The sequence below is a fragment of the Carcharodon carcharias genome, chromosome 32, assembly GCF_017639515.1.
Source record: "Carcharodon carcharias isolate sCarCar2 chromosome 32, sCarCar2.pri, whole genome shotgun sequence".
Lineage (NCBI taxonomy): Eukaryota > Metazoa > Chordata > Chondrichthyes > Lamniformes > Lamnidae > Carcharodon > Carcharodon carcharias.
In genome coordinates, this window is record NC_054498.1 from 19,267,031 (window position 1) to 19,293,698 (window position 26,668).

Consider the following 26,668-nt stretch of genomic DNA (forward strand, 5'->3'; position numbering starts at 1 on the left):
CGGATGCTGGAAATCCAAAACAAAAACAAAAACAGAATTACCTGGAAAAACTCAGCAGGTCTGGCAGCATCGGCGGAGAAGAAAAGAGTTGACGTTTCGAGTCCTCATGACCCTTCGACAGAACTTGGGTTTGAGTCCAAGAAAGAGTTGAAATATAAGCTGGTTTAAGGTGTGTGTGTGGGGGGCGGAGAGAGAGAGAGGTGGAGTGGGGGTGTGGTTGTAGGGACAAACAAGCAATGATAGAAGCAGATCATCAAAAGATGTCAACAACAATAGTACAAAAGAACACATAGGTGTTAAAGTTAAAGTTAGTGATATTATCTAAACGAATGTGCTAATTAAGAATGGATGGTAGGGCATTCAAGGTATAGCTCTAGTGGGGGTGGGGAGAGCATAAAAGATGTAAAAAAAAATTTTTTTAAATTTTTTTTTATAGTGGAAATAGGTGGGAAAAGGAAAATCTATATAATTTATTGGAAAAAAAAGAAAAGGAAGGGGGAAACAGAAAGGGGGTGGGGATGGGGGAGGGAGCTCACGACCTAAAGTTGTTGAATTCAGTATTCAGTCCGGATGGTTGTAAAGTGCCTAGTCGGAAGATGAGGTGTTGTTCCTCCAGTTTGCGTTGGGCTTCACTGGAACAATGCAGCAAGCCAAGGACAGACATGTGGGCAAGAGAGCAGGGTGGAGTGTTAAAATGGCAAGCGACAGGGAGGTTTGGGTCATTCTTGTGGACAGACCGCAGGTGTTCTGCAAAGCGGTCGCCCAATTTACGTTTGGTCTCTCCAATGTAGAGGAGACCACATTGGGAGCAACGAATGCAGTAGACTAAGTTGGGGGAAATGCAAGTGAAATGCTGCTTCACTTGAAATCAGTGTTTGGGTCCTTGGACGGTGAGGAGAGAGGAAGTGAAGGGGCAGGTATTGCATCTTTTGCGTGAGCATGGGGTGATGCCATAGGAGGGGGTTGAGGATTAGGGGGTGATGGAGGAGTGGACCAGGGTGTCCCAGAGGGTGCGATCCCTACGGAATGCCGATAGGGGGGGGTGAAGGGAAGATGTGTTTGGTGGTGGCATCATGCTGGAGTTGGCGGAAATGGCGGAGGATGATCCTTTGAATGCGGAGGCTGGTGGGGTGATAAGTGAGGACAAGGGGGACCCTATCATGTTTCTGGGAGGGAGGAGAAGGCGTGAGGGCGGATGCGCGGGAGATGGGCCAGACACGGTTGAGGGCCCTGTCAACGACCGTGGGTGGAAAACCTCGGTTAAGGAAGAAGGAGGACATGTCAGAGGAACTGTTTCTGAAGGTAGCATCATCGGAACAGATGCAACGGAGGCGAAGGAACTGAGAGAATGGGATGGAGTCCTTACAGGAAGCGGGGTGTGAGGAGCTGTAGTCGAGATAGCTGTGGGAGTCGGTGGGTTTGTAATGGATATTGGTGGACAGTCTATCACCAGAGATTGAGACAGAGAGGTCAAGGAAGGGAAGGGAAGTGTCAGAGATGGACCACGTGAAAATGATGGAGGGGTGGAGATTGGAAGCAAAATTAATAAATTTTTCCAAGTCCCGACGAGAGCATGAAGCGGCACCGAAGTAATCATCGATGTACCGGAGAAAGAGTTGTGGAAGGGGGCCGGAGTAGGACTGCAACAAGGAAATGTTCCACATACCCCATAAAGAGCCAGGCATAGCTGGGGCCCATGCGGGTACCCATAGCCACACCTTTTATTTGGAGGAAGTGAGAGGAGTTGAAGGAGAAATTGTTCAGCGTGAGAACAAGTTCAGCCAGACAGAGGAGAGTAGTGGTGGATGGGGATTGTTCGGGCCTCTGTTCGAGGAAGAAGCTAAGGGCCCTCAGACCATCCTGGTGGGGGATGGAGGTGTAGAGGGATTGGACGTCCATGGTGAAGAGGAAGCGGTTGGGGCCAGGGAACTGGAAATTGTTGATGTGACGTAAGGTGTCAGAGGAATCACGGATGTAGGTGGGAAGGGACTGGACAAGGGGAGAGAGAAGGGAGTCAAGATAACGAGAAATGAGTTCTGTGGGGCAGGAGCAAGCTGAGACGATCAGTCTACCGGGGCAGTTCTGTTTGTGGATTTTGGGTAGGAGATAGAAGCGGGCCATCCGAGGTTGGGCGACTATCAGGTTGGAAGCTGTGGGAGGGAGATCCCCAGAGGAGATGAGGTCAGTGACAGTCCTGGAAACAATGGCTTGATGTTCAGTGGTGGGGTCATGGTCCAGGGAGAGGTAGGAGGAAGTGTCTTTACAGCCATCCGGACTGAATATTGAATTCAACAACTTTAGGTCGTGAGCTCCCTCCCCCATCCCCACCCCCTTTCTGTTTCCCCCTTCCTTTACTTTTTTTCCCCAATAAATTATATAGATTTTCCTTTTCCTACCTATTTCCATTATAAAAAAAAAATTTAAAAAAATGTTTTTTTTTTACATCTTTTATGCTCTCCCCACCCCCACTAGAGCTATACCTTGAATGCCCTACCATCCATTCTTAATTAGCACATTCGTTTAGATAATATCACCAACTTTAACTTTAACACCTATGTGTTCTTTTGTACTATTGTTGTTGACATCTTTTGATGATCTGCTTCTATCACTGCTTGTTTGTCCCTACAACCACACCCCAACTCCACCTCTCTCTCTCTCTCTCTCCGCCCCCCACACACACACCTTAAACCAGCTTATATTTCAACTCTTTCTTGGACTCGAACTCAAGTTCTGTCGAAGGGTCATGAGGACTCGAAACGTAAACTGTTGTCAATTTTAGGGCTATCTTGATTAGTTTATGCTGTACTGTGTTGTTGGTAAATAGTTTCAGTGATGTACGTTTAACCATCTCTAACACCTAGCTTCTCTCAGTTTATTTTGTAATGAATGAAAAGGAATTCAAAAAGCACTATTGCCACAGTTTTGAAGCATTGATGATTGGAGTCTTGATTTGATAATTTTGCATATTCTATCTGGTCAGGGTGTGCTCAGCTAATTGATTAATAAACTGACTATAAAATTCCATAGAGATATTAATTAGATTTTTAATCCCTATACCAATCTCCAGAAATATTCTTCAGAAACTTAGAAGCTTCAAGGCAAACAATATCCTTCATGGAAGGGATGGGTAGGGGGAAGAAAGAGGAAGAACACTGCTAGCCTTTCAAACTATTTTAAACTTTTAAAAGAAGGTATTTCAACTTCTCTAAATTATATTTGGGCAAAAAAGTTACTAATAAAATCCAGTGGGAAGCTCAAGAAATGCAGAGGCAGGAAAGAACGAGGGGGAGTCATTAATGGCTCAGCACCCAAACTCCAGTTCATGGCTGGCAAACGGAAGCATGAGTTACTAACTCACAGCACAGACCCCACAAGGCAGCAACGTAGCATGCCTAGCAAAAGATGGCAGTGAAAAAGTAGAGGTGCAAAGTGACCTTGACTATCACTAACAGTGCCAGTCCTTTGGTAAAGATGTCCTTGCAGCAGACAGCACAGATCTGTAACTGGAGTTTTGCTGACCTGGAATGGGAGAAGTCATTTCCCCTGTGGTTACCGCCAGGGTCAGCAATTCTGCTGATGCCATGGTGGAGCTGGAAATCCTGCTCTGATCTCCCTTCTATCAATTTACACCACTTCAATCATTAAGTCCTGCGATTAAGGCACTTCAAAAATTAACACTATCCTTCCATCACTAACCCGGAACTGATACATCTCCTGTCCGACCTCAACTGAGATTTTCCTCTCAGCTGCAAAAATTTCTCCCTTTCTCCCATACCTCTAGAATTCCAGCCTTTTTCTCTTCACCACCAATTCCCAAGTACTTCAACTCTGTCCCACAAATTGCCCTTTTGGGGAATCCCAGGTTTGCTCAGTGACATTTCTTCACTGACTTGTAAACAATACCTTCCTAAAGCAAAATACAGTCTACTTCCAATAATCTGAAGCTGTTCTTCATGCTCGAAAAAAGAAAATCAAATTATCCAGTAATTCCAATTCAGTAATGTGAATAAAACAGGAAGTAGACATGTAGAGTGTAACAAATTAAGAGGAGTGTATTGTGTGTTTAGGGGTGCGGTACCAGTGAGATTTTCTGATCAAGAGATGCAGATAATCAAACAATGGCACATGATAGAAAGGTACTGCCGCTTACAGTGCTTGATGGGGTATTGTGCTGTCAAAGTGGAACCGCAGTATTGCAGAAAACTGCACTGACCTCGGAGTGGCCCCGAAGTTAGTCATACAGTTTCTATCGCCATTTGTAATGAATTAAAAGTTATTTTCTAGTGCCATTCTAAAATTAAATTTTGAAAAGTCTAGATAATAATCTTACCTTGGCCAAAGGTGTACACATGGCCATCTTTTGTCAGGGCAACAGAAAACTGGGTGCCACAAGCAACCTTTTTAATTCCTATTCCACATAAAACATCCACTTTCTGCAGAAAGAAGTAAAAAAAACTTTAAAACCAGAGCAAAAGAGAGAACTATGTAAAGACAACAGGATAGCCGAATTACATAATTCATCAATTAAGAACATTATTTTCCTAGACTGTTCTTAACACTGAACTGGAAAAATTGTCCAGCTATATTCAGTCAACAAAAAGAGGACAAATCCAATCCAGCTATTCCCATCCCATTAGATTACTCTCAATCGCCAAAGTGATAGACGGTGTCATTGACAGTGCTATCAAGCAGCACTTACTCAGCAATAACCTGCTCACTGATGCTCAAATTGGGTTCTGCCAGGGCCACTTGGTTCCAGACCTCAGTACAACCTTGTCTAAACATACCCAAAAAGCTAAATTCCAAAATGAGATGACAGTGATTGCCCTTGACATCAAGGGACCTTAGCAAAACTGGAGTCAATAGGAATCGGGGGAAAACTCTCCAATCAAACCTTGCACAAAAGAAGATGGTTGAGTTGTTGCAGGGCAATCATCTCTATCTTGGGGCATTGCTACAGGAGTTCCTCAGGGAAGTGTCCTAGGTTGAACTATCTTATCAGCATCAAATGTGGGGATATTCACTGACAATTGCAGAGTGTTCAGTCCCAATTGTAACTCCTCAGATAATGAGGCAGTGCATGTCCACATGCAGCAAGACGTGGACAGTATTCAGACTTGGGCTGATATATCGCCAGTTATATTCGCATCACACAAGTGCCAAGCAATGACTATCACCAACAACAGTGAATCTAACCATCTTCCCATAACAATCAACAGCATCACCATTGCTGATTCCCCACCATCAATATACTGGGGGATTACCATTGACCATAAATTTAACTGGATCTCAATATAGGTAAGTGCTGCGTCTACAAGAGCAGGTCAGAGGCTGGGAATTCTGTGGTGAGTAACTCACCTCCTGACTCCCCAAAGCCTGTCCAACATCTACAAGGCACAAGTCAGGAGTGTGATGGAATACCTTCCATTTCCTTGGATGAGAGCAGCTCCAACAACACTCAAGAAGCTTGACACCATCCAGGACAAAGCAGCCCACTTGATTAGCACTCCATCCACCACCGGCACACAGTGACAACAGTATGTACCATAAACAGTATGCACTATGCAACTCACCAAGTCCTTTGATAGGACTGTCCAAAACAGCAAGCTCTACAACATAGAAGGGGTAAGGGCAGGCATCTGGAAACACCAACACCAAGTTCCCCTCCAAGTCTAACACCAACCTGAATTGGAAAGATATCACCGTTCCTTCACTGCTGCTGGGTCAAAATCCTGGAACACCCTCTCTAACAGCACTATGGATGTACCTACACCACAGGAACTGCAGCAATTTAAGGTGGCAGTTCACCAACACTTTTTCAAGGGCAGTTAGGGATGGGCAATAAATTCTGGCCTTGCTAACGACACCCACATTCCATGAATGAATTAAAGAAAACGTTACTACACAAGTTGACTGTAACCTCAAATATTATGATTTATTTGATGCAGTCACAAAGTAGCGCTGGAAAAATAGAAAGCCATGCTGATATAATAACAAAAGGTTGGTAACACACACCTGAGGTGAGGACTTGGCTGTTGAGTTGCCTAGGCCAAGTTTTCCATAATCTCCATCACCAAATGCCCAAACCATCATCCCATCGGTAGAGACAGCTAAAGTGTGATTTAAACCACATGCAACCTGGAAAGGAAAACCTGGCATTTAAACTGTGGAAAGATATAAGATGCCAATAATAATACACGGAAGGACAAATAGTAACAACACTTTTAGTTTGTTGTTTACTTTTTCCAGTTACACCAAATTTCTCCCATCCTCTCCCAAATGTGTAGACTCCTTGGAATTAGGGTTATTGGGTGTTGATACCTTATTGGGGAGCATTGCCCAGCTTTTGGTTACCCCCCGCACTGAGCCTCATCTGAGTGGCCATCATTTAAAGCCTGCTCCAGCGGTTCAGATGGGTATTGATGATTCTAACTGATCCCATGGCTCTATTGGAATAAAGAACAGGGAGTCCTCCCAGCACCTTCACTCGATGAATATTACCATATGATAATTTAATAAATCATTCTTCACTTTCCTATTAGTGGGATCCCATTAAATGCAAAACAGCTGCAATGTTTGCAAAAATCAGTCACAGCATTCAGAAGCATTTAGTGTTATGTGAAAGGTGTGATAAAGCAGGACACTAGTACAAACTTTTACTTCTTTCTAACAAGACCCAAATTTATTTTTTGAATATATACATTTCTGGTTAGACCATAGTCTAGTGCGGTAACTTATTTTCTCTTTAAACCTCTGTTTCTCCACCTCCCTCTGCTCTGCTCCTCTAAAGGTCCTCCTTAAAAAACACCTCTTTCACCAATCTTTCAATCTCCTGCTGCCCTCATGTGCTAAAACTCTTCACTATTCCAGGGTCACCTGGGGCTTCTGAAAACCGTTCACTTGGAATTTACATTGAACCTAGGCTTTCCACATGCAATGTCATGATCGAGTGGCTATTTAAGAAAAAGAAACTGCACGTTCTCAAAACCTGAAATAAAAACAAAAGATTCTGGAATTACACCCAGAAGAACATTTAGTGCCTGTGGAGTGATAGGGCAAGTTTTGAAATTCCAGAACACTGATTGGCCCTTTGTGTACGTCCAGCGTACTCTATTTATAGTCTGATCATTTCTGACTTGAATGAATCTTCTACAGGGGGTGGTCTTAAATATCTCAATGTAACTACAATTTTGCTCATGGATTACAGTGTCAATGACACATTGGAATTGTTGGCAGTGCCTAAACATGTAGTATTCTTCTATCATCCCCAGGTTATGCAATCATTGTGAAGGCCGAATCCCTTGGTACTTTAAAACATAATACCATACCTGTCCAACTTGATAGCCTTCTAATGCTGCTACTCTCTCGGGCAGCTTTTTGTTGGATGTGTTACCTAGTCCCAAACGACCATAATCACCATTTCCAAATGTGAACAACTTCCCATCAGCAGTAACGACTGCTGAATGCTTAAAACCACAGGACATCTGTTTGAAACAGAAACAAACAAGTGAAAAGGGTACTCAGTATAGCACATTCCTCTGCCAGACTGTTATCTCAAAGTTATTACAAGTACGCAGCTCTTCCTTGCGGCTTTTCCCTGCCTGGTTGATGCTCTATAACTTGTGAAGGACCTATTTTTATTTTTCTTGGACTGTGGCTTTAAAAATTACTACGGCCGTAGTTGGAAGGCATGTTCACAGGTTGCGGAATATACAACGTTGCTATCACCTGGAACAGAGTGTACCAGGTTGGACAAAATGGTGCCGGGAAGGGGTCCTCAACTAGAGGAACTGCCTAGCAACAACATTTTAATTGGCTCTTGATCAGATGACCAAGGCTCGGTGTGATGGCAGTGAGCAGAGAGGTCCTAGCCCGCAAAGAGAACACACCTAAAACCTCTCTCTCGTGTGTAAGGTTCCAGTAAATCTACAGGCTAGCTGGCTGGCTTTATCTTCATATCTCTGTAACCTGCTCTCTCTGAAAAGCCCCTGCCAAGAGAAAAAGGGGAAAATCACCAGTAGAGACATTGAGCTGAATTCTCTGGTCGGCGAGCGGAGGTGGGGCCCGCTCGCTGATGCGTAAAGTGACGCGTGGTGACGTCAGGCGGGTGTCACTGTGCGTCATTTAGATTTCCGGTTCGGTGGGCACACAGCCGAGTCGGCTGCGCACCCGCCGAACTGTCAAAGGCCTATTAAAAACTAATTTAAGCAATTAAATGAGCTGCCCGTCCAATCTTGAGGCGAAGAGCCCAGGCAGCCTTCGCATTTTTCATGGAACCTCATCCACGAGCGGGATGAGGTTTCATGAGGGGTTTAAAATTCAATAAAACTTTTTTAAATAAATAAAATAATGTGACAGTGTCACATGAGGGGACATGTTTTAAAAATTTTTAATTACTTTATTTCAGATTTTAAATACGAAACTGATCTCCCTGAGGCACCTCGGAGATTTCTGCACTCGTTCACGCACATGCACAAAAGAGAGCTGGCCCCGACTCGGGGAATTCCCCCCTCCCACCACCCGGACAGGGAGCACTCAGCACTTCTGGGCAAGCGTCACGCTGGGTGGGCCTTAATTGGCCCACCCACGTAAAATGACGAAATGGCAGCGCGGCCCTGATGGGGTTTGTGCCCGCCCCCCTGCATACTCACCACCCACCCCCCCCTCCACCCCTCCCGCTAGGGGGGCAAATTTTTCCCATTGAAAAGCAAGTTTTCAACCAGTGAATTACAGACTGAAAGTGCTGGAAGACCAATCATGTAATTAACAACGAACTGCATGGAATTTGGGAAGACATCAATCAAGATCAATCCAACTAATCCTGTACTCCAGATTGGTGCTATTGAACTGTTTTATCTCACCCTTAAAATCCATGTTTTAATATGGTGTGTGCGTGTGTGTGAGGGAGGGAGGGAGGCGGGCGAGGGGGGTTGATGGGCCGTGGTGGTGTTAAGAAGGGGTAGAGTTTAATTTAGAGAATTAAAAGTTAGCAGTTCATATTTCTTTCTTTTGCCACTGGTTAAGGAGGATTTGTTTAATAAATAGTTTTTTGCTTGTTAAGTTTACAAACCTGGTGCTCGTATTCTGTTAACCTAAATTAAACAGGTGGAATTGGGGCAATCTGGTGGTCTAATCAAACTTTTCACATTCGTTACAGCTCGGGGAACAGTGGGGTTTGATATTACAGCACACCATCCCCAATGAGTCGTGACAAACTACAAAACAGACAAACAAAATCTTTTTATCCAGAGCTATATCTCACTGAGGAGGCTTCATGCCAACCACATCCAACAAGCTGCTCTGAAAACTCTGCTCACATTTTGACAAATTCCACCACAGCAGCTGAGACAATCCACAATATTATAAAACAATCAACAACATTCTGAAAAACTTCAATTTGCCCCATCTCCCAATGTTAATAATGGGTCCTTTAAAATTTCCCTCACGCCAGTTGAAAAGTTGGCACCACGCTGACTTTAAGTCTGGCTGCCATACAGCGATAATACTCTGGGGACGGCCTTAAATGAAGCAAGAATCGGACTTCTGCCCCTTAGGGGAGGGGTCCCATCCTCGAGAGCTGCCAACCAAGCTGTGTGCCCCAATGGCACCAGAATGCTGTAGTGGCCGTTGCTGGGAGTGCATGGTGTCCAGAAAACAATTGGGGATGTCTCCCAGACTATGAATTTTGGGCGGGCACATTTTCCTGACCTGTGCAAGGGGGTGGGGTGGGCAGGGGGGGATTTAGAGATGGAGGAGGGGGAGGCACAAAGCGGGGTACCATCTTGGGAGGTGCCCCCAATGGACACAAAGACTGAAGGGAAACCACCCTCCAAGCCCTCACCTGCCTTTCGTCTCTGCAGTGAAACTTGCCAGGCTATTCGGCTTTCCTTTGCCTGCGTCAGCTACATATGTTATATCAGCTGAGGCAAATGAGGTCCTTAAGTGGCCATTAATGGGCCACTTAAGGGCTTCATTAGGTACAAAGGCTGCCTGATGCCGGCCCCTGAAATATGGGGGGCAGGTCAGGGGTGGGTGGGAAGGCGGTGGGCTAGCCACCTGCTTTATTTTACATGCTTGCCCCCACCCTCAACCACGGCCGTAAAACTCACCCCCAGAATCAGGATCTACGCCTTTGCTAAAATCCAATCAATTGGTTCTTCTTTGGGGCCATACTCTATGTACCAAGTTTTGTTGAAACCTATCTAGTAGTTTTTGAGATACATTGTTTACAGACAGACTAAAACTATGGTGAAAATATTACCGCCACCCACTTTCAGTGGCGGAGGTAACACGTCATGTTGTTACAGCACAGTATTTTAAAGATTGATTAAGAAAACGTAATTTTTGGTTGTAAAGATACGGCAACTAACTCCAAGGGAAAACTGTCCAATTGAGTAGTGTGCGCCAAATCAATAGGCGGTTTATTCGACTTTAAGCCTTCCATGTTTGGACTTTGACATATTGTTATCTGCAATATAACGTGGAAGTATAAGCCACAACTGATAATCTCTAGGATGTGATGATAGGGGAAATCAGCTACTGTATAGCAACGCTACTGAAAGTCAGGACTGACTGATGGAGCACTTGGCAATGATGCCATTGAAGATCAAAAGGGAGTGGCTGAGCTTTCTCTTTTCTGATATGGCCATTACCAGGCAATTATGTGGTGCAAATTTGTTTGACACTTGTCAGCCCACAGTTGTATGTTATTCAGGTCCTGCAGTAAGCTGATTTCAGTTTTTTCATTCTCAGCGCAGTTGTGAATGGAACAAAGCATTGCAATCTTCAGGAAACAGCCCCGCTCCTGGCCTTGTAGCAAAGGGTAGCAATTCTCACCACTGATGAGAGATTTCTGGAGTGGCTAATGGCAGCATTTGAGATGCTGCAAATGGCCTTCAGACAGTGCATTGACAGGGGTGACGGACAATAGACAGGGTATATCACAGAATCGGTATGGTGCAGAAGGAGGTCATTAGGCACATTGTGTCTGCACCAGCTCTCCGATTGAGCATTATGACTCAGTGCCATTCTTCTGCCCTTTTCTCAGTAACCCTGCATGTTGTTTCTATTTAAGTAATTATCTAATGTCCTCTTGAAAGCCTCGATTGAACCTGCCTCCACCACACTTCCAGGCAGCTCATTCCCGAACCACTCGCTGTGTGAGTCTTTTTCTCACATCGCATTTGCTTTTTTTGCAAATCATTTTAAATCTGTGCCCTCTTGTTCTCGATCCTTTTACGAGCAGGAAGAGTTTCTCCTTATTTACTCTGTCCAGACCTCTCATGATTTTCAGCACCTCTATCAATCTCCTCATTGCCTTCTCCTCTTCAAGGAGGACAGTCCCAACTTCTCCAATCTATCTTCGTAACTGAAGTTTCTCATCCTTGGGACCACTTTAGTAAACCTCTTCTGCACTCTCTCCAATGCATTCACATCCTTCTCAAAGTGTGACACCCAGAACTGTACATAGTACTCCAGCTGAGGTCTAACTAGTGTCCTATACACGTTCAGCATAATCTCCTTGTTCTTGTATCTATGCCCCTATTAATAAAGCCTAGGATACTGTATGTTTTATTAACTGCTCTCCACCTGTCCTGCCACCTTTAACGACATGCACATATACACCTAGGTCCGTCTACTCCTGCACACCCTTTTGAGTTGTACTCCTTATTTTATATTGTCTCTCCATGTTTCTGCTACCAAAATTAATCACCTCACACTTCTCTAATTTGAACTTCACTTGCCACCTATCTGCCTACTCCACCAACTTGTCTATGTCCTTTTGAAGTTCTACATGTCCTCCTCACAGTTTACAATGCTTCCAAGTTTTGTATCATCTGCAAACTTTGAAATTGTCCCCTGCACACCAAGATATACATCGTTAATGTTCCTATAAATCCAGTCATTTATTAATTTACCGCATCCCTATTTAATAATTATCCAACACAATCTCACCTGAACAACCTCCTCTCCTTGCAGTGCCTCAATTTGCCGAGGTCTGCGCTGCCGATCACTGTTACCGTGGCCCAGCTTCCCATAATCACCATCACCCCAGCTGAAGACTTCACCACTTTCAGTCAGAGCCATAGAGTGACCATCAGATCCACAGGAAGTCACTAGCTGAGTTACCACAAAACCTGTGGTGTGCACAACATAAGCAATCGAGATCACATAAACGCAAATGTAGACATTGAAATCATAATTATTAACAAGAGAATTTTTTTTAGCTATTAGTGTTAGGTTTCCCCCAACAAGCCTTTAATTGTACCTTGTAGTGCTGAAATGACAGTCAATACATGAAGATCATCTGAATTTCCTTGACCAAGTCGACCATAGCTACCTTCTCCACATGCCATCACTGTTCCATTAGCCTGAATAACAAAAGTGCAATTCTGCCCACAAATAACCTGCGGATAACAAATGACTTAAATAAAATTACTTAGAACGCTCAGGCGACCATGTTTTGGCAGTACCACATTTTACTTCCAATCAACTCCGTTAAAAATCAGCAATGATCCAAAAATTAAGATGGTTAAGATAAACTTCTACAGGGTTGCTGTGGAATGAGCATTTATCACCATTTTAAAATCACAAATTCCATTGGTCATGTTAATAACAGAGATCCATGAAACATTCTCCCCTTCATGGTTTACAGAAAGTAAATTTGCTGCAGCATCAGCACAGTACAAAGGTTGCTTCAGTTTGGCTTAGGAGTCTAATGATTTAGTGTTTAGAAAACAGCAGTCAAGAGCTCCTTGCAAATGTTTGTAGCAATCCCCTGTTCAAGTTCTCCATTAATAACTTTCTTTTAATTGCATGGTGTGCTTACACTCAACAATTTAAATTTAAATTCAAAAGTCAAACTAATTATTTCACCATACCTGCTGAGCTTGCGAAAACGACGGTGCAACAGTGGGGACCATTACATTTCTTCCAGCTTCTGCCAACTGCCCGTGACGCCCTGCTCCCCAAAGATAGACATCACATTTCCCACCAAGGTGCCAGTCCTAAACAAATGTGACAGATCTGCTTTAACCTTTGCAGTACTATTAAACATAGGGAACTATATTTGCAAAAATAGCTGGTTACCTCTGGCCGAGACGATGCCCATGACATAATTTGTTCATCCATTCCAGTAAACCATTTACTATTATCCTGTAGTTGAAAAGAATGATAATACATGAAGCATATGCAAAAAGTCTTGCTACAGTGCCTACTTAGGTAAAGTGCACTTTTACTAAAACTTTCTAGGTGTATAAAGTGATTGCATGAGCATTTTAATCCCTATTACAGAATAGGGGCCTCAGGATTACTGGGAAATCAGCAAACTCATGGACAAATGTAATCTAACAGTTAGTATTCCAAAAGCAAACTCTGTGTTTACAGCATTGTCAATTGATGCAATTTAATCTGTCCATGGGCAGAATTTAATGTCCTTCCCCTATGTGTGTTTGGAGGTTTGTGGGGGGGGGGGGGGGGAGAAGACATTTAATTAGGTGGAAAGGTAATGGGTGGGGCCCCGCCATCTTCCTGCCTCTACCCCGATTAAGTCCAGGGAGGGAAGGCTTGCAGAAGGCCTTCCCGCTCCACTGCCAATTGAGGCCCTTACATGGTCAATTAATACTCACTTAAAGACCTCATCCCGCCATGACTAGTATTAAGCCAGCAGTGGGCAGGGGGCAGCACGACAAACAAACCCTTGCGGGGCTCCTGGGGGTTGGGGGAGGGTCCCTAGGTCAAAGGTACTCAGTGCACGATTAAGGAACCCAGCATCAGGAATGGGGGAGGGTGGCCGCTGAGGGGTACTCCCCTGCCCTTGCTGCTGACCGCCCCCAACCCTAATAAACCTCATTTCGCAACCAACCCTCCCACCATTGCTCACCTGTGGCCTGGGATCCAGTGAATGCTAGGCCAGTGGTGGGTGCTGTCCTGGGAGCAGACACCACCTCCTCAGTGGCACTGCCTTTCAATAAGGCTGCCAGCCTTTTTTTTGACCGGCAGCTCTTGGTAGTCAGAAGTTTTGCCTCCACGGTCCTCTATTCCGGTAGAAGGCCTACTGCTGGCCTGTCAAGTGCCTGAGTGGCACATGATACAACAGGCTTTCCCTAAAGGAAATGACATGCGGCTCTCACCGGCTCTCTGCACAGTTACGAGACCCATGTTGCCTCCATTATATACCACCCAATGTCTCAAACGATGGTGCCAACGACAGTGCAGCACTCCCTCAGCCCTGCATTAAAGTGTCAGTCTAGATTTTGTACTCAAGTCTCCAAAGTGAAACTTGAACCCACAACCTTTTGACTTAAAGGTGAGAGTGCTACTAACCAAATAACAGCTGACATATCCAAGATTTTATAGGAACATGGGAGCAGGAGGCTGCTATTTGGCCCCTCGAGCCTGCTCCACCATTCAATAAGATCACGGCTGACCAGATTATGGTGTCAGCTCCACTTTTGCTGTCTGCCCCCCATAACCCTAGACTCCCTTGCCTAACAAAATCTCTCACATCTGTCTCTTCAATTATCCTGAAGAAACATAAGACTAGCTGGTTGAGTTGGTACACTTCAAGTTTATCTGGTGAGCAGCTGACCCATGCAGAGCAGAAGAATCCCATACTTCTAAAGTATGCTGAGTTGGTCCTTGGGCTCAGGGGATCCTGGGAGGGGATAATCAGCCAAAATTCCCATTCTTGATCAATATGGAATGACCCTTGCTGAAGCGTGTGTGTGTGGGTATCGGCAGGGTGCTTTTTCCTCTCTCAGGTCAGCTGCTTCCTAACATGGGCTTAATTGGGATGACCTGATTAATGCCTTGTCTGCCAAACATGTCACGGGGAAGAGCATTAAATTCTGCCCATTGTGTCCTCTCAGGTGGATGTAAATGGTACCATGGCACTATTTCAGAGAAGAGCTGGGAGTTCTTAACTTTCAAAGAAAAAGGTTACCTGATCATTATCACATTGTGAATTTGTGGGAAGTGTGCGTGCAGTACTTTGCGCACTATAAGAATGACTATACTTGACAAAACTACTTATTGGTTGTAAAGACTTTGGGACATTGAGGTTGTGAAAGATGCTAAGCAAATGATTTTTTTCCCCTTTCTCGTAGGCATTCTGTGAAACAATGAAAACTTGTATTTATGTAGCCCTTTCTATGTAATAAAACGTTCCAAGGCACTTCATATGGGTACATTAAAAAAATTATATGGCACTGAGGTAAATAAATAAGGAAATATGAGGACAGATGACCTTGGGCATGGTCAAAGAGACAGGTTTTAGGAGTGGATGAGATGAAAGCAAGGTCAAGAGGCAGAGAATTTTAGTAAGAGCTTAGGATCCAGGCAGCCAAAGGTACAGCCACCAGTGGTGCAGCGATTAAAATCAGGGATCCTCAATAATCCAGAATTAGAAGAGCACAGATATCTAAGGGTTGTGGGGTTTAAGATTACAGAAATAGGGAGGAGGGAATCCATGGAAGGATTTGAAAATAAGGATGAGAATTTTAAAATCGAGGCATTACTTAACCAGAATTCAATGTGGTTCAATGAACTCAGGGATGATGGTTGATCAAGATTTGATGAGAATTAGGTCACTGGCAGAATTCTAGATGACCTCAAGCTTACATAGGATGGAAGTGGGAGGCAAGTCAGGAGTGCATCAGAATAGTCAAGTCTTAAGATAGCAAAGGAATGGATGAGGATTTCAGCAGATGAGCTGAGGCAGGGATGGAGTCAAGGCGTGTTACGGAGGTAGAAATAAGTGATTTTAATGATGGCATGGATCTATGGTTGGAAGCTCATCTCGGGGTCAGATATGAGGTTGCAAACAGTCTGGTTCAGCCTCAGACAGTTGGCTACGAGAGGGGTGGAGACAGTAGCTAGGGAGTGAAGTTTGTGGCTCAGACTGAAGGCAACAGAAACAAGGGATTAGACGATAGATTCTGGAGTAACAGAAGCATATCTCAGCCTATCTGGATTAATAAAGGATAGATCTCTGCTCGAATTGTAGCCTGTGCATAGAGCACATGGATAAATGCGGTTCCAAAAACACTCCAGAAGCTTAACATAATCCAGGACACAGCAGTCTACTTGATCTACATCCCATCCATCACCTTAAGCATTTGGTTCTTCCACCACTGACGCACATTGGCAGCAATGTGTACCATATACAAGATGCACTGCAACAACTCACCAAGGCTCCTTCAATAGCATATTTCAAATCTGTGACCTCTACCATTTAGAAGGGCAAGGCGGCAGACACATGGGAACACCATCACCTGCAAGTTCACTTCCAAGTTACATCCCATCCTTATTTGCATTACATCACCTTTCTTTCGCTGCCACTGGGTCAAAATCCTGGAATTCCCTTCTTAATAGCATGTTGTGAGTGAATGTGTTCATTTTCAAGAGATCACTTTCGTAGAATGAGGTCATGTTGCAAATGTTGACCTAATGAGCCTTTCCTATCAAATCATTTCCTTGTAATTTAATTGTTTTTTGTTATGCACCATGTCTATTGCATTTCTAAGTGCCACTAACTACTTACTTCAGAATGAAGAGCAGTAGCTCCTTGTGTTGCTTCTGTACCTACACCAGGTGGGCTTTAGCAGTTCAAGGCACTGGCTCATCACCACCTTCAAGGGCAATTAGGGACGAGCAACAAATGCCAGCCTAGCCTGTGACGCCCATATTCCAAGAAATAATTTAAGCAAATTATTTTTGCCTACCCAAATCGCCTTTTCCATCCAGCCTTCTGCCTCAAATACACTAAATACGCTAACAACACTTGTGTGGATGTACAAGCACCAGGTTATTTCTTTCTCCCTCCCCCACCAATTGCCCCACACAAACTAATGAGCTGTCTAACTTACCATCACATGAGACAGTTCTTCTTCTGGTACAGGCTCTAGGTCTGGAACAGTGAAGCATTCTGGGAATGGCCCTCCTTTTGCCAATGCTTCTGCAGCCTTAATAGTGGTGGAAAAACATTCCAACCAGGACCACTCAGAGGAGTTCCAGTTGGCAGGGTCAGGGGGACAGCTAGTATGATGAGGCGGTACTGGAGGATTACACAAGAGCCGATCCAGTTGAAGGCCTACAGCTAAGGAAGCTAGACACTGCATGTAAGGGCTATGGACAAGTTGGTCTCCACATATAACATGAGGCTGAAACAAAAAAAGATGACAATTATTGATACAACAAAGTCTTTCAAATATTTAATATTAGAGATTTACAGACAACTTTCAGTACACAATACTGGCAGCTTTGTTCTAATTCCAATCTCACTGTTTTTATTACCTTTTCATATGCATATTGTTCCTGCAACATTACTGGCAGCCTTTCAAGGAAGGTCCTCATGCATGGTGCCATGTTTAGTCCAATAACTCCTTGTTTTTTCAGTGAAGTTCTGCATGTTGCCAGAACATGGTTTGCTGTTATCCATTCAGTTGGGCAGTTCACCACCAACACATCCTAGTCAAGCAAAGCAAAGCAGCAGTCATTAGGTGCACTTTCTACATGGAAGTAACTGAATCATTATATTTAATCCTATGTCAGCATTCAGGCTGCTGCTCAAAACTTTTACAAGCCAACCCAATTTCAAGCAGATTTCATAAAGGTTCATAAAACTATCTAACTAATGTATTTTTTTCCATATAATTTAGTTATACATTTAGCAGCATAATCTCTTAAATATTTTATTGAACAACGAGGAGGAAATTTTAATTGACAGTTGATACTACGACCAAAAGCTCAATGTTATAAGCCTCAGTTTGGCTCAGAGTGCAGCACGTTCACTTTTAACTTAGAGGTTGCAGGTTTGTGTCCCACCCAAGAACTTAACCTAGCTAGGTGGGTAATTCAGTGGAGGGCTGCATTGCTATAGTTGCTGTATTTCGATGTTGCAGCTGCTGCTCCTAGTTTCTTACTCAGGCTGGGTGAGAGAAATGCAGTGTAATGGGTGCCGGAGACCTTCAGTTGAATTCAGGAGTGGCAAACCAACTGCTCCACGGAAGTTATGGCCCAGTGTGTTTTTGACAGTGTTAGTTTAGGCATGAATGTGGTCAGGACACCTAAAGAATTTCTATTCCTTTTTAAACAGTGGTATTTCTCCATCTTATCTGAAAGGCGATAACTCCAGCAGCCAAACCAGTTGACCAACGTCAACTTGTCAACCAATCAGCACCTTTTTCTCATGCAGTACAAGCTGTTGCTCCTTTTGAAATTTGGTGACTAGCCGAAATAATCTCTCAAGGCCTTTCCAGATGAAGCCCCTTCAGAATCTTGTATATTTCAATAACATTGCCTCACATTCTTCTAATCACCAGAGAATTTAAGCCCAATTTATTCAGCCTCATCATAGGACAGTCCCCTCAACCCAACAACCTATTTAGTGAAGCTTCACTGTACCACCTCCAATGCAAGTATATCCTTATTCAAATATGGAGACCAAAGCTGCACACAGTACTCCAGATGTGCTCTCACCAAAACCTTGTACAACTGTAGCAAGACTTCTGTATTCCTGTACTCCAATCCCCTTGCAATAAAGGCCAACACGTCATTTTCTTTCTTAACTGCTTGCTTTACCTGCATGCTGACTTGCTGCGTTCATTGTATGAGCACACCAAAGTCTCTTTGAACATCAACATTTCCAAGTTTCACGCTTTTAAAAAAAAATCTGCTTTTTTAATCTTAGAATCAAAGTGAATAACTTCACAATTTCCCACATTATACTCCATCTGCCATCTTGCTGCTTTTTTTTAACTTGATTATACCTCTTGGTAGCCTCTGTGTTCTCTCCACAGCTCCTCTTTTCACCAAGTTTTTTTTGTCATCAGCGAACTTAGATACATTACTCCCCATCTCTTCATCCAAGTCATTAATATAGGTTGTAAATAGCTGAGGCCTAGCACTGATCCTTGCAGCACTTCATTGGTCACAGTCTGCCAATTTAAAAATATACCCCAGTTATGCCCAATCTCTGCTTCTTGTCTGTTAACCAATCCTTCATCCATGCTAATATATTACCCTCAACTCCACAAGTCCCTAGCGTGCCTTTTAGAAATCCAGGTATGCTACATCTACTGGTTCCCCTTTATCTACCCGAACAGTTACATCCTTAAAAACCTCTAATAAATTTGTCAAACAGTACTTGCCTTCAGCAAAACCATGTTGACTTATTCTAGCCATACTATACATTAAGTGCATTGCTAGGACTTCCTTAATAATAGATTCGAGCACTTTCCCGATGACTGATGTTGGGTGAATTGGCCTGTGGTTCCTCAATTACTCTAGCGCATCCAGCATATCTGCAGCTCTCTTTTAGAACTCTAAGGTATAAACATTCAGGTCACAGGGATTTGTTGGATTTTAGTCTTTAAGTTCCTCAAAAACTTTTCCTCTGCTGACATTAATTACTTTAATTACCTCACTCTTTTTAAACCCCAAGGTTACCCTTTATTTCTAGTGGGCAACTTGTATCTTCTACTGTGAAGACAGACAAATATTTATTCAATGCCTCTGCCATTTCCTCGTTCCCCAAAATTTCTCCTGTCTTTGCTTCTAAGGGAACAATGTTTACTTTAGCTACTCTCTTCCTTTTAAAACAATCCCAATCTCAATGGCATGGAGAATGATGCATGGATAAATCCTGCAACTACAGGCCAGTCAGGTTAACTTTGTTGGTTGGAAAACTTTTGGGAACATTAATCTGGGACAAAATTAATAGTCACTAAATAAAGATTAATTAATTTATGCACAAATCATTGAAGGTGGCAGGGAAAGTTGAGAAAAAGTGGTTAAAAAGGCATATGGGTAATCCTGGGCTTTTTAAATAGAGACAGCAAGTACAAAAGCAAAGAAGTTATGATGAGCCATTATAAAACTCTGGTTCAGCCTCAACTGGAAAGTGTGCCCAGTTTCTGGGCACCACACTTTAGGAAGGATGGGAAGGCATTGCAGACTGTACAGGAAAGATTTACAAGGTTGAATTATTGCATCTTTGGAACCAGTTACGTGAATAGAATGGAGAAGCAGGGTTGTTTTCCTTAGAGAAGGGAAGGCTGAAAGGAGATTTTATAGAAGTGTCCCAAATTATGAGGGGTGTAAACAGTCCTAGAGAGATAGAGAGAAACTATTCCCATTGGTGGAAGGGTTGAGAACCTGAGAACACCATTTCAAGATGAATGGCAAAAAAGAAGCAACAGTGACATGAGGAAAATGTTTTTATGCAGTGAGTGGCTGCAATTTGGAACGCACTGCTCGAGTGTGGTATGGTTGGGACAGGTTCAAGTGTGGCTTTGAAAAGTGAGTTGGATAAGTATTGATGAGGGTAATGCATTTGATGTGGTCTAATGGACTTTAGTAAGGCTTTTGATAAGGTCCCGCATGGCAGACTGGTCGAGAAAGTAAGAGCCCATGGGATCCAAGGCAAAGTGGCACATTGGATCCAAAATTGGCTGATAGGCAGGAAGCAGAGGGTGATGGTACAGGGATGTTTTGTGACTGGAAGTCTGTTTCCAGTGGGGTTCTGCAGGGCTCAGTGCTGGGGCCCTTGCTGTTTGTGGTGTACATAAATGATCTGGACTTAAATGTAGGAGATATGATCAAGAAGTTCAGGGATGACACGAAAACCGGCAGAGTGGTAAACAGTGAGGAGGATAGCCGTAAACAGCAGGAGGATATCAATGGACAGGTCAGGTGGGCAGAGCAGTGGCAAACGGAATTCAGCCCAGTTGGTTAAGCCATAACTGCAGTGTTTTGTGCAGTTCTGGTCGTCACATTACAGGAAAGATGTGGTTGCACTGGAGAGGGTGCAGAGGAGATTTACCAGGATACTGCTTGGGCTAGAGGGGCTGAGATATGAGGAAAGATTGGATAGGCTGGGGCTGTTTTCCTTGCAGCAGCGAAGGTTGAAAGGGGACCTGATGAGGTGTATAGGACTACGAGGGGCATAGATAGGGTGGATAGGAAGGCACTTTTTCCATTAATAGAGGGGTCAATAATCAGGGGGCATAGATTTAAGCTAAAAGGTAGAAGGCTAAGAGTGGATTGAAGAGACATTATTTCACCAGTGGGTGGTGGATGTCTGGAACTCACTGCCTGAAAGGGTGGTTGAGTCAGAAACTCCTGTAACATTTAAGAAGTATCTGGATATTCACTTATGTTGCCATAGCCTCCAGGGCTATGGACCAAGCACTGGAAAATGGGATTAGTGTAGTCAGATCTTTTTTAACCGGCGCGGACACGATGGGCCGAATGGCCCCATTCTGTGCTGTAAACAGCTAGGAGCCTATAAGCACCTGATGGGGAAAAATTGCAAGGTTTTCAGAAAGGGGGGAGTGAGCATTAGCTAAATTGCTCTTGGAAAGTTGGCATGGGCTCGGGCCAAACAGCTTTCTGTGCTATAACTGTTCTATGATTCATGGCCTTGCTCCTCCTTTTCTGAATGATTTACTCCAACCAACGTTCCCAGCACACATTCTGTGTCTCTGATTCTGGCATACTGTCTACCAACCAGAGCATAATCTTTCAGTCACTGTGTTCCAGCCCCGTGCATCTTCCTCCCAATCATTCTGCCTTGCCACTTTCCACACTTCCTTCACATACGTCTTATAAACCTCCATTGTGTCTCTGCCCCTTGCCATGCCCCTTTCTGATTGATCAATCGTACCTCAATGTTGGAAAGAGTGGGCCAGTATGTATTGGAGCTTAGAAGATTGAGAGGTCATCTTATTAAAACATAGGATCCTGAGGGAACTCGACAGGATGGATGCTGAAAGAATGTTTCCCCTTGTGGGAGACACGAGAACAAGGGGAAACAGTTTAAAAATAAGGGGTCTTTCATTTAAGAGAGAGATGAGAAGAATTTTTCCTCTCAGAGTGTCATGAATGCTTGGGACTTTCTTCCCCAGAGGGCAGTGGAGGCGAGGTCAATGAATATTTTTAAGGCAGAGTTAGATAGATTCTTACTAACAAGGGGGGTCAAAGGAACATGGGGATGATGGAATGTGGAGTTGATGCCTCAATCAGATCAGCCATGATCTTATTGAACAGCAGAACAGCTCAAGGAGCTGAATGGCCTACTCCTGCTCCTAATTCATGTGTAAAGTGGAATTGGACAGACTGAGTGGGCAAGGACATGGCAGATGGAATATAATGTGGAAAAATATGAGGTTATCCACATTGGTAGAAGGAGCAGATGTGCAGTGTATTTCCTAAATGGTAAGAGATTAGAAAGTGTAGGTGTACAAAGGGGACCTTGTTCATAAGTCACTGAAAGCTAACATGTAGGTACAGCAGGCAATTAGGAAGGCCAATAGAATGTTAGCCTTTATCACAAGGGGATTTAAGTACAGGAGTAGCGAAGTTAGCTTCAGTTGAATAGAAGCTTGCTTAGCCCACAACTAGAGTATTGTGTGCAGTTTTGGTCCCTTGCCATAGAGGGAATGCAATGAAGGTTCACCAGACTTGTTCCAGGGATGGTGGGACTGTCTTATGAAGAGTGATTGGGGAAACTTGGGCCTGTATTCTCCAGAGTTTCGAAGAACGAGAGGTGATCTCATTGAAACCTACAAAATACTTAAAACGGAATAGACAGGGTAGATGTAGGTAAGATGTTTCCCCTGGTTGGGGAGTCTAGAACCAGGGGACACAATTTCAAAATAAGGGGGAAGCCACTTAGGACCGAGATGAGGAAAAATTTCTTTATTCAGAGGGTTGTGAATCTTTGGAATTCTCTACCCCGAGGGTTGAGGAAGCTCAGTCATTGAATATGTTAAAGGGAGAGATTGATAGATTTCTGATTAACAATAACATTAAGGGTTATAGGGATAGTGTGGATAAAAGGCATTGAAGTGTTTGATCAGCTATGATCGTATTGAATGGTGGAGCAGACTCGAAGGGCTGAATGGCCTTCTCCTGTTCCTATGTTCATATGGCATGGGGAAAACAATTAGTAGGGTGCAATCAGATCTGACCAATATTTGCCACAAAAAACACAAGAAGCCATTACAATATCACAACAAAAAACTGAAATTTTACCCTGGTTGAAGTATCATAGGAGGCTATTGTGTGTAAAACATGCTATTTAATTGCATGTTGCTCAACGCAAGTACGGAAAAGGTAACTGAAAATTAACCTACTTATGTCGCTCATATATTAGGTTCACCTTTATTGAAATATGCACAGCTATTCCTGCTTGAAATAAATGCAGCACTTAACATGCTAAAATTGAAACTGACGTTGACACAAATGGATAATGATCTTGTTTTCAGTGGTGGTGAGGGGTGGAGAAGAGGGGGCTGTAAATGCAATCGCATCCTGCAAGAACACCCCCCCCCACTTTCACCCCTTACTGTGCTGCAATATTCTACTCTTCATGAAGCAATAAATACTGGCCTAGCCAGTGATGGCCACATCCTGTGAAAGGACAAAAATAAAAATCAACCTGTTCAGGTAACAGTCTGTCTGTTGTGTCCTGAGGAAGTGATCCTGAGGAAGTGACTCAGATGCCCCACGCCCATACTGCTTGTGAATGAAGCAGTCATTCGACAGAGACAGTTTCTGTTTCTGCAGTCTACTGAATGCACTTGTTTTGGGGAAGGACTCTTACCTTTGAAAGAGGCAAGACTGAATGGCGAGCTGTTAGGGTTCTTTACATCGAACAATTTCATAATTTTAAACATGTTTTCACTTATGAGGGAGGCCAAAACCAGAGGCCATAAATAACTACAAGTAAATCTAATGCAGAAGTCAAGCAATTTCTTGGAGTGGTGAGAATGTGGAACTCACTACCAAATGGAACTGTTGAGGCATTTAAGGCAAAGCCAGATAAGTGCATATGGGAAGAAAGGGATAGAAAGATATGATAATACGATGAGATGAGTAAGGTGGGAGGAGATTCGTCTGGAGTATAAACACTGGTATAAACATGGGCTGAATGGCCCGTTTCTGTGCTGGAAGTTCTAGATAATTTTACAGAATAGTCTTGAAGAGTTGACCAGTGTTCCAGGAACTCTTCTATGAGAAAATTTATAGCAATAATAGTTGCCACTTTGGACAAGCAGTTTGAAAACTGTAGTTCTCAGTATACAAACAGCTCCTGTGGAACATGTAAAAATAAGTCACACAGTTCCACAGTTTTGGTTCCTACCTTTGACCTATTGGAACATGCTGCAACGCCAACATCAGGAATCCAGGCTGTATTCTGAATAGCACCAGATCCCGTCACCACACTTTGTAGTACGCTGCCGTCCTGTGTTAGGAATAGGAGAAAAAAGTAAATGAGCAAGTGTCATTGGATTACTATTGGGAAGGCAACAAATTTGTAGCTACTTTTACCTGCAAGCAGCAAAGTTAGTTGTGGAATCAGAGAAATTAGGAAATCAGCACTTACACCACACATTGATAATCTTCAAGTAGTGAAGTGTTATAGGAATAGAGGCAATGATTAGAATCCTTGGGGGAATCAAAGGTATAAGCTTGAAGGTGCATATAACATGTGCAAGCTCAATCACTGGTTCAGGTTTGCAGGTCTACGGCTTCTATGCGGAGCACATTAGTGAATAGGCTCACATTGTTGAAAGAGCACAAAGACACAGTATTGCTATCGATATGCAGGTGCAGGTCGCGTACAGTTTTCGCAACCATGTTGAGGAGAGTGGATAGAGGTATTCCAAAATCATAAGGAGCCTGGAGAGAGTGGATAGGGAGAAATGGTTCCCATTGGTGGAAGGATTGAGAACCAGAAAGCACAGAAGATAATTAGCAAAAGATGCAATGGCACCAAGAGGAAAAAACATTTTAACAGAGTGAGTGGTTAAGATCTGGAATGCACTGCCTGAGAGGGTGGTTCAATAGAGGCACTCAAGAGGGAACTGGATTATCTGCAAAGGAAGACTTTGCAGGGCACTGGGGAGAAGACATGGGAATGGCACTAGGTGAATTGTTCCTTCAGAGAACCAGCACAAACAATGGGCCGAATGGCCTCCTCTGTTGTAACCATTTTACGATTTTAAATTCTGCTCTATGTAGTGGGTGGTGGGATCACTTGCTCCACCACCAAATGTTGACGTGGAAGTGTTAATTGGCTGAAGATGGGCCTTCTGCGTACATCTGAGGAGGAAGTCCCACCTGAGTGAGCTACCAACTGGCTGGCAGCTCTCTGGTCCCAGCAGCATCACTGGTAGCTGTGGCCACTGCTGGGACTGCATCCAGTCTCAAAACTAAAAGCCAGGAGTCAGATGCAAGATAAGTCTGGTGTGCTCTTGGCAGGGCCGAGACAGAGGGCCCCAGGAATTGGGGGACAGGAGGCCCCAGGGGATTGGGTGGCAAGGTGGGGGTGGGGGGGGAAGAGTGAGAAGAGGGAGGGGAAGCAAGGGATGGGTGCAAAGGCTTGGGGGAGGAGGGGGTGGCGGGGAGAAAGAGAAAAAAAAAAAATCAGAAAAGTGGGCCTGTGGAGGAGGTGGCCTGCCCCATCCCACATGGCCTGAGTACATCAATCTGTTGCCGATCTCCTCCCACCAGCCTACAAATTGAAGCCAGGATAAGAAATGGCGCTTAAATGGTATTATTGGCCAGGGTGGCCTCAATTGAGGGGAGGGTGGGCAGGCCACCTTTGGCTTCACCCATTGCCTGTAAAATCACAGCGTGGTTGGGTGGGAAAGTCACCTTGCTTGCAAACCCACCCAAGGCGGAACAGAAAATTCTGCCCTTGACTTTTTGAGCACCTTCTGAGACTGTTCCATTGAACTTTGTCCAATGAGGAAGAAGGATGGGAAGAATAGGAGGGAGGGATGGAGATTGGAAGTAGGGTGAAAGAAAATGAAGGGAAAGACACACCAGCATTTGTCAGCATTTTTAGCACATAAATATCTTAAGCATAAAAACCAAAAGGAGTGTTGGTACAGAAAGGTCAAGTTGGAAGGCAATAATCAAAATGGATTTTAACGGCAGGGATTATCAGGCTCTTTGTAACCAGTGTTTCCAAAGTAAGTTTCCTAATTTTATAAAAATGTAAATGTTTTTGATAAACTACCATTTTAGAACAGAAATAACACAATTCGTATGACAGTCTAATTTCTTACCCTTAGTGACCAAATGTTCATCAGTCCACCAAGTCCTCCAGACACCAGGACCAGCCCATCTGGGCTGAAAGCTACAGTCCGCACTGGAGTGATGTGCCCCTTCAGTTGATAGATGCATGCAGCCTCCCCAGCTTTCTTACATCCACTCTTCAAATTCCATTACAATAAAATAAAAAATACAAATAGTAAATATTAGATAAACTTTCTTGAAAATATATTAGAACAAAAGATGAGGGTTGTTCATATTTTAAAAAAGGCACAATAATCCTTTGACAACTATTAAATTCAGAGATTGATGCATAACCACTATTTAGGGGTCTATTAATGAATATGTTTCAATGATTTAAAATGAAACAGCTTGATTAGAACATATCAATGATAAAATCTTTCCACAGAAATGAAACAAAGACCCCAATTTTAACTCAGGGTGGGTGGAGAAGCAAGTTGGGAAACCCATCTTTACTGCAGAAATGAGGCCCTGGCTATTTTAACTCCTGGGCTTTATGAACATGTTTTTGGTGCACTTTCCATGCATTCCTCAGGGGTCTCGTATTTAGTGGGTGGGATGCAGGGGCAAAGCTTTCCTG

At 43.7% G+C, this 26,668-nt stretch overlaps 1 protein-coding gene across 11 annotated transcripts in view; it reads right to left on the reverse strand.

The window, feature by feature from the left end:
* Positions 1 to 26,668, reverse strand: part of herc1 (HECT and RLD domain containing E3 ubiquitin protein ligase family member 1) — a 231,321-nt gene that overhangs the window by 19,227 nt on the left and 185,426 nt on the right. For all 11 annotated transcript variants that reach the window (XM_041178586.1, XM_041178583.1, XM_041178585.1 and 8 more), the window contains 11 exons: positions 26,082 to 26,228; positions 24,149 to 24,250; positions 17,296 to 17,469; positions 16,869 to 17,162; positions 13,090 to 13,155; positions 12,882 to 13,007; positions 12,269 to 12,407; positions 11,956 to 12,137; positions 7,329 to 7,484; positions 6,016 to 6,138; positions 4,331 to 4,433 (listed from right to left, as the gene is read on the reverse strand). In XM_041178586.1, the coding sequence (XP_041034520.1) occupies positions 4,331 to 4,433; positions 6,016 to 6,138; positions 7,329 to 7,484; positions 11,956 to 12,137; positions 12,269 to 12,407; positions 12,882 to 13,007; positions 13,090 to 13,155; positions 16,869 to 17,162; positions 17,296 to 17,469; positions 24,149 to 24,250; positions 26,082 to 26,228 (1,612 nt within the window). The remainder of the gene's footprint in view (positions 1 to 4,330; positions 4,434 to 6,015; positions 6,139 to 7,328; positions 7,485 to 11,955; positions 12,138 to 12,268; positions 12,408 to 12,881; positions 13,008 to 13,089; positions 13,156 to 16,868; positions 17,163 to 17,295; positions 17,470 to 24,148; positions 24,251 to 26,081; positions 26,229 to 26,668) is intronic.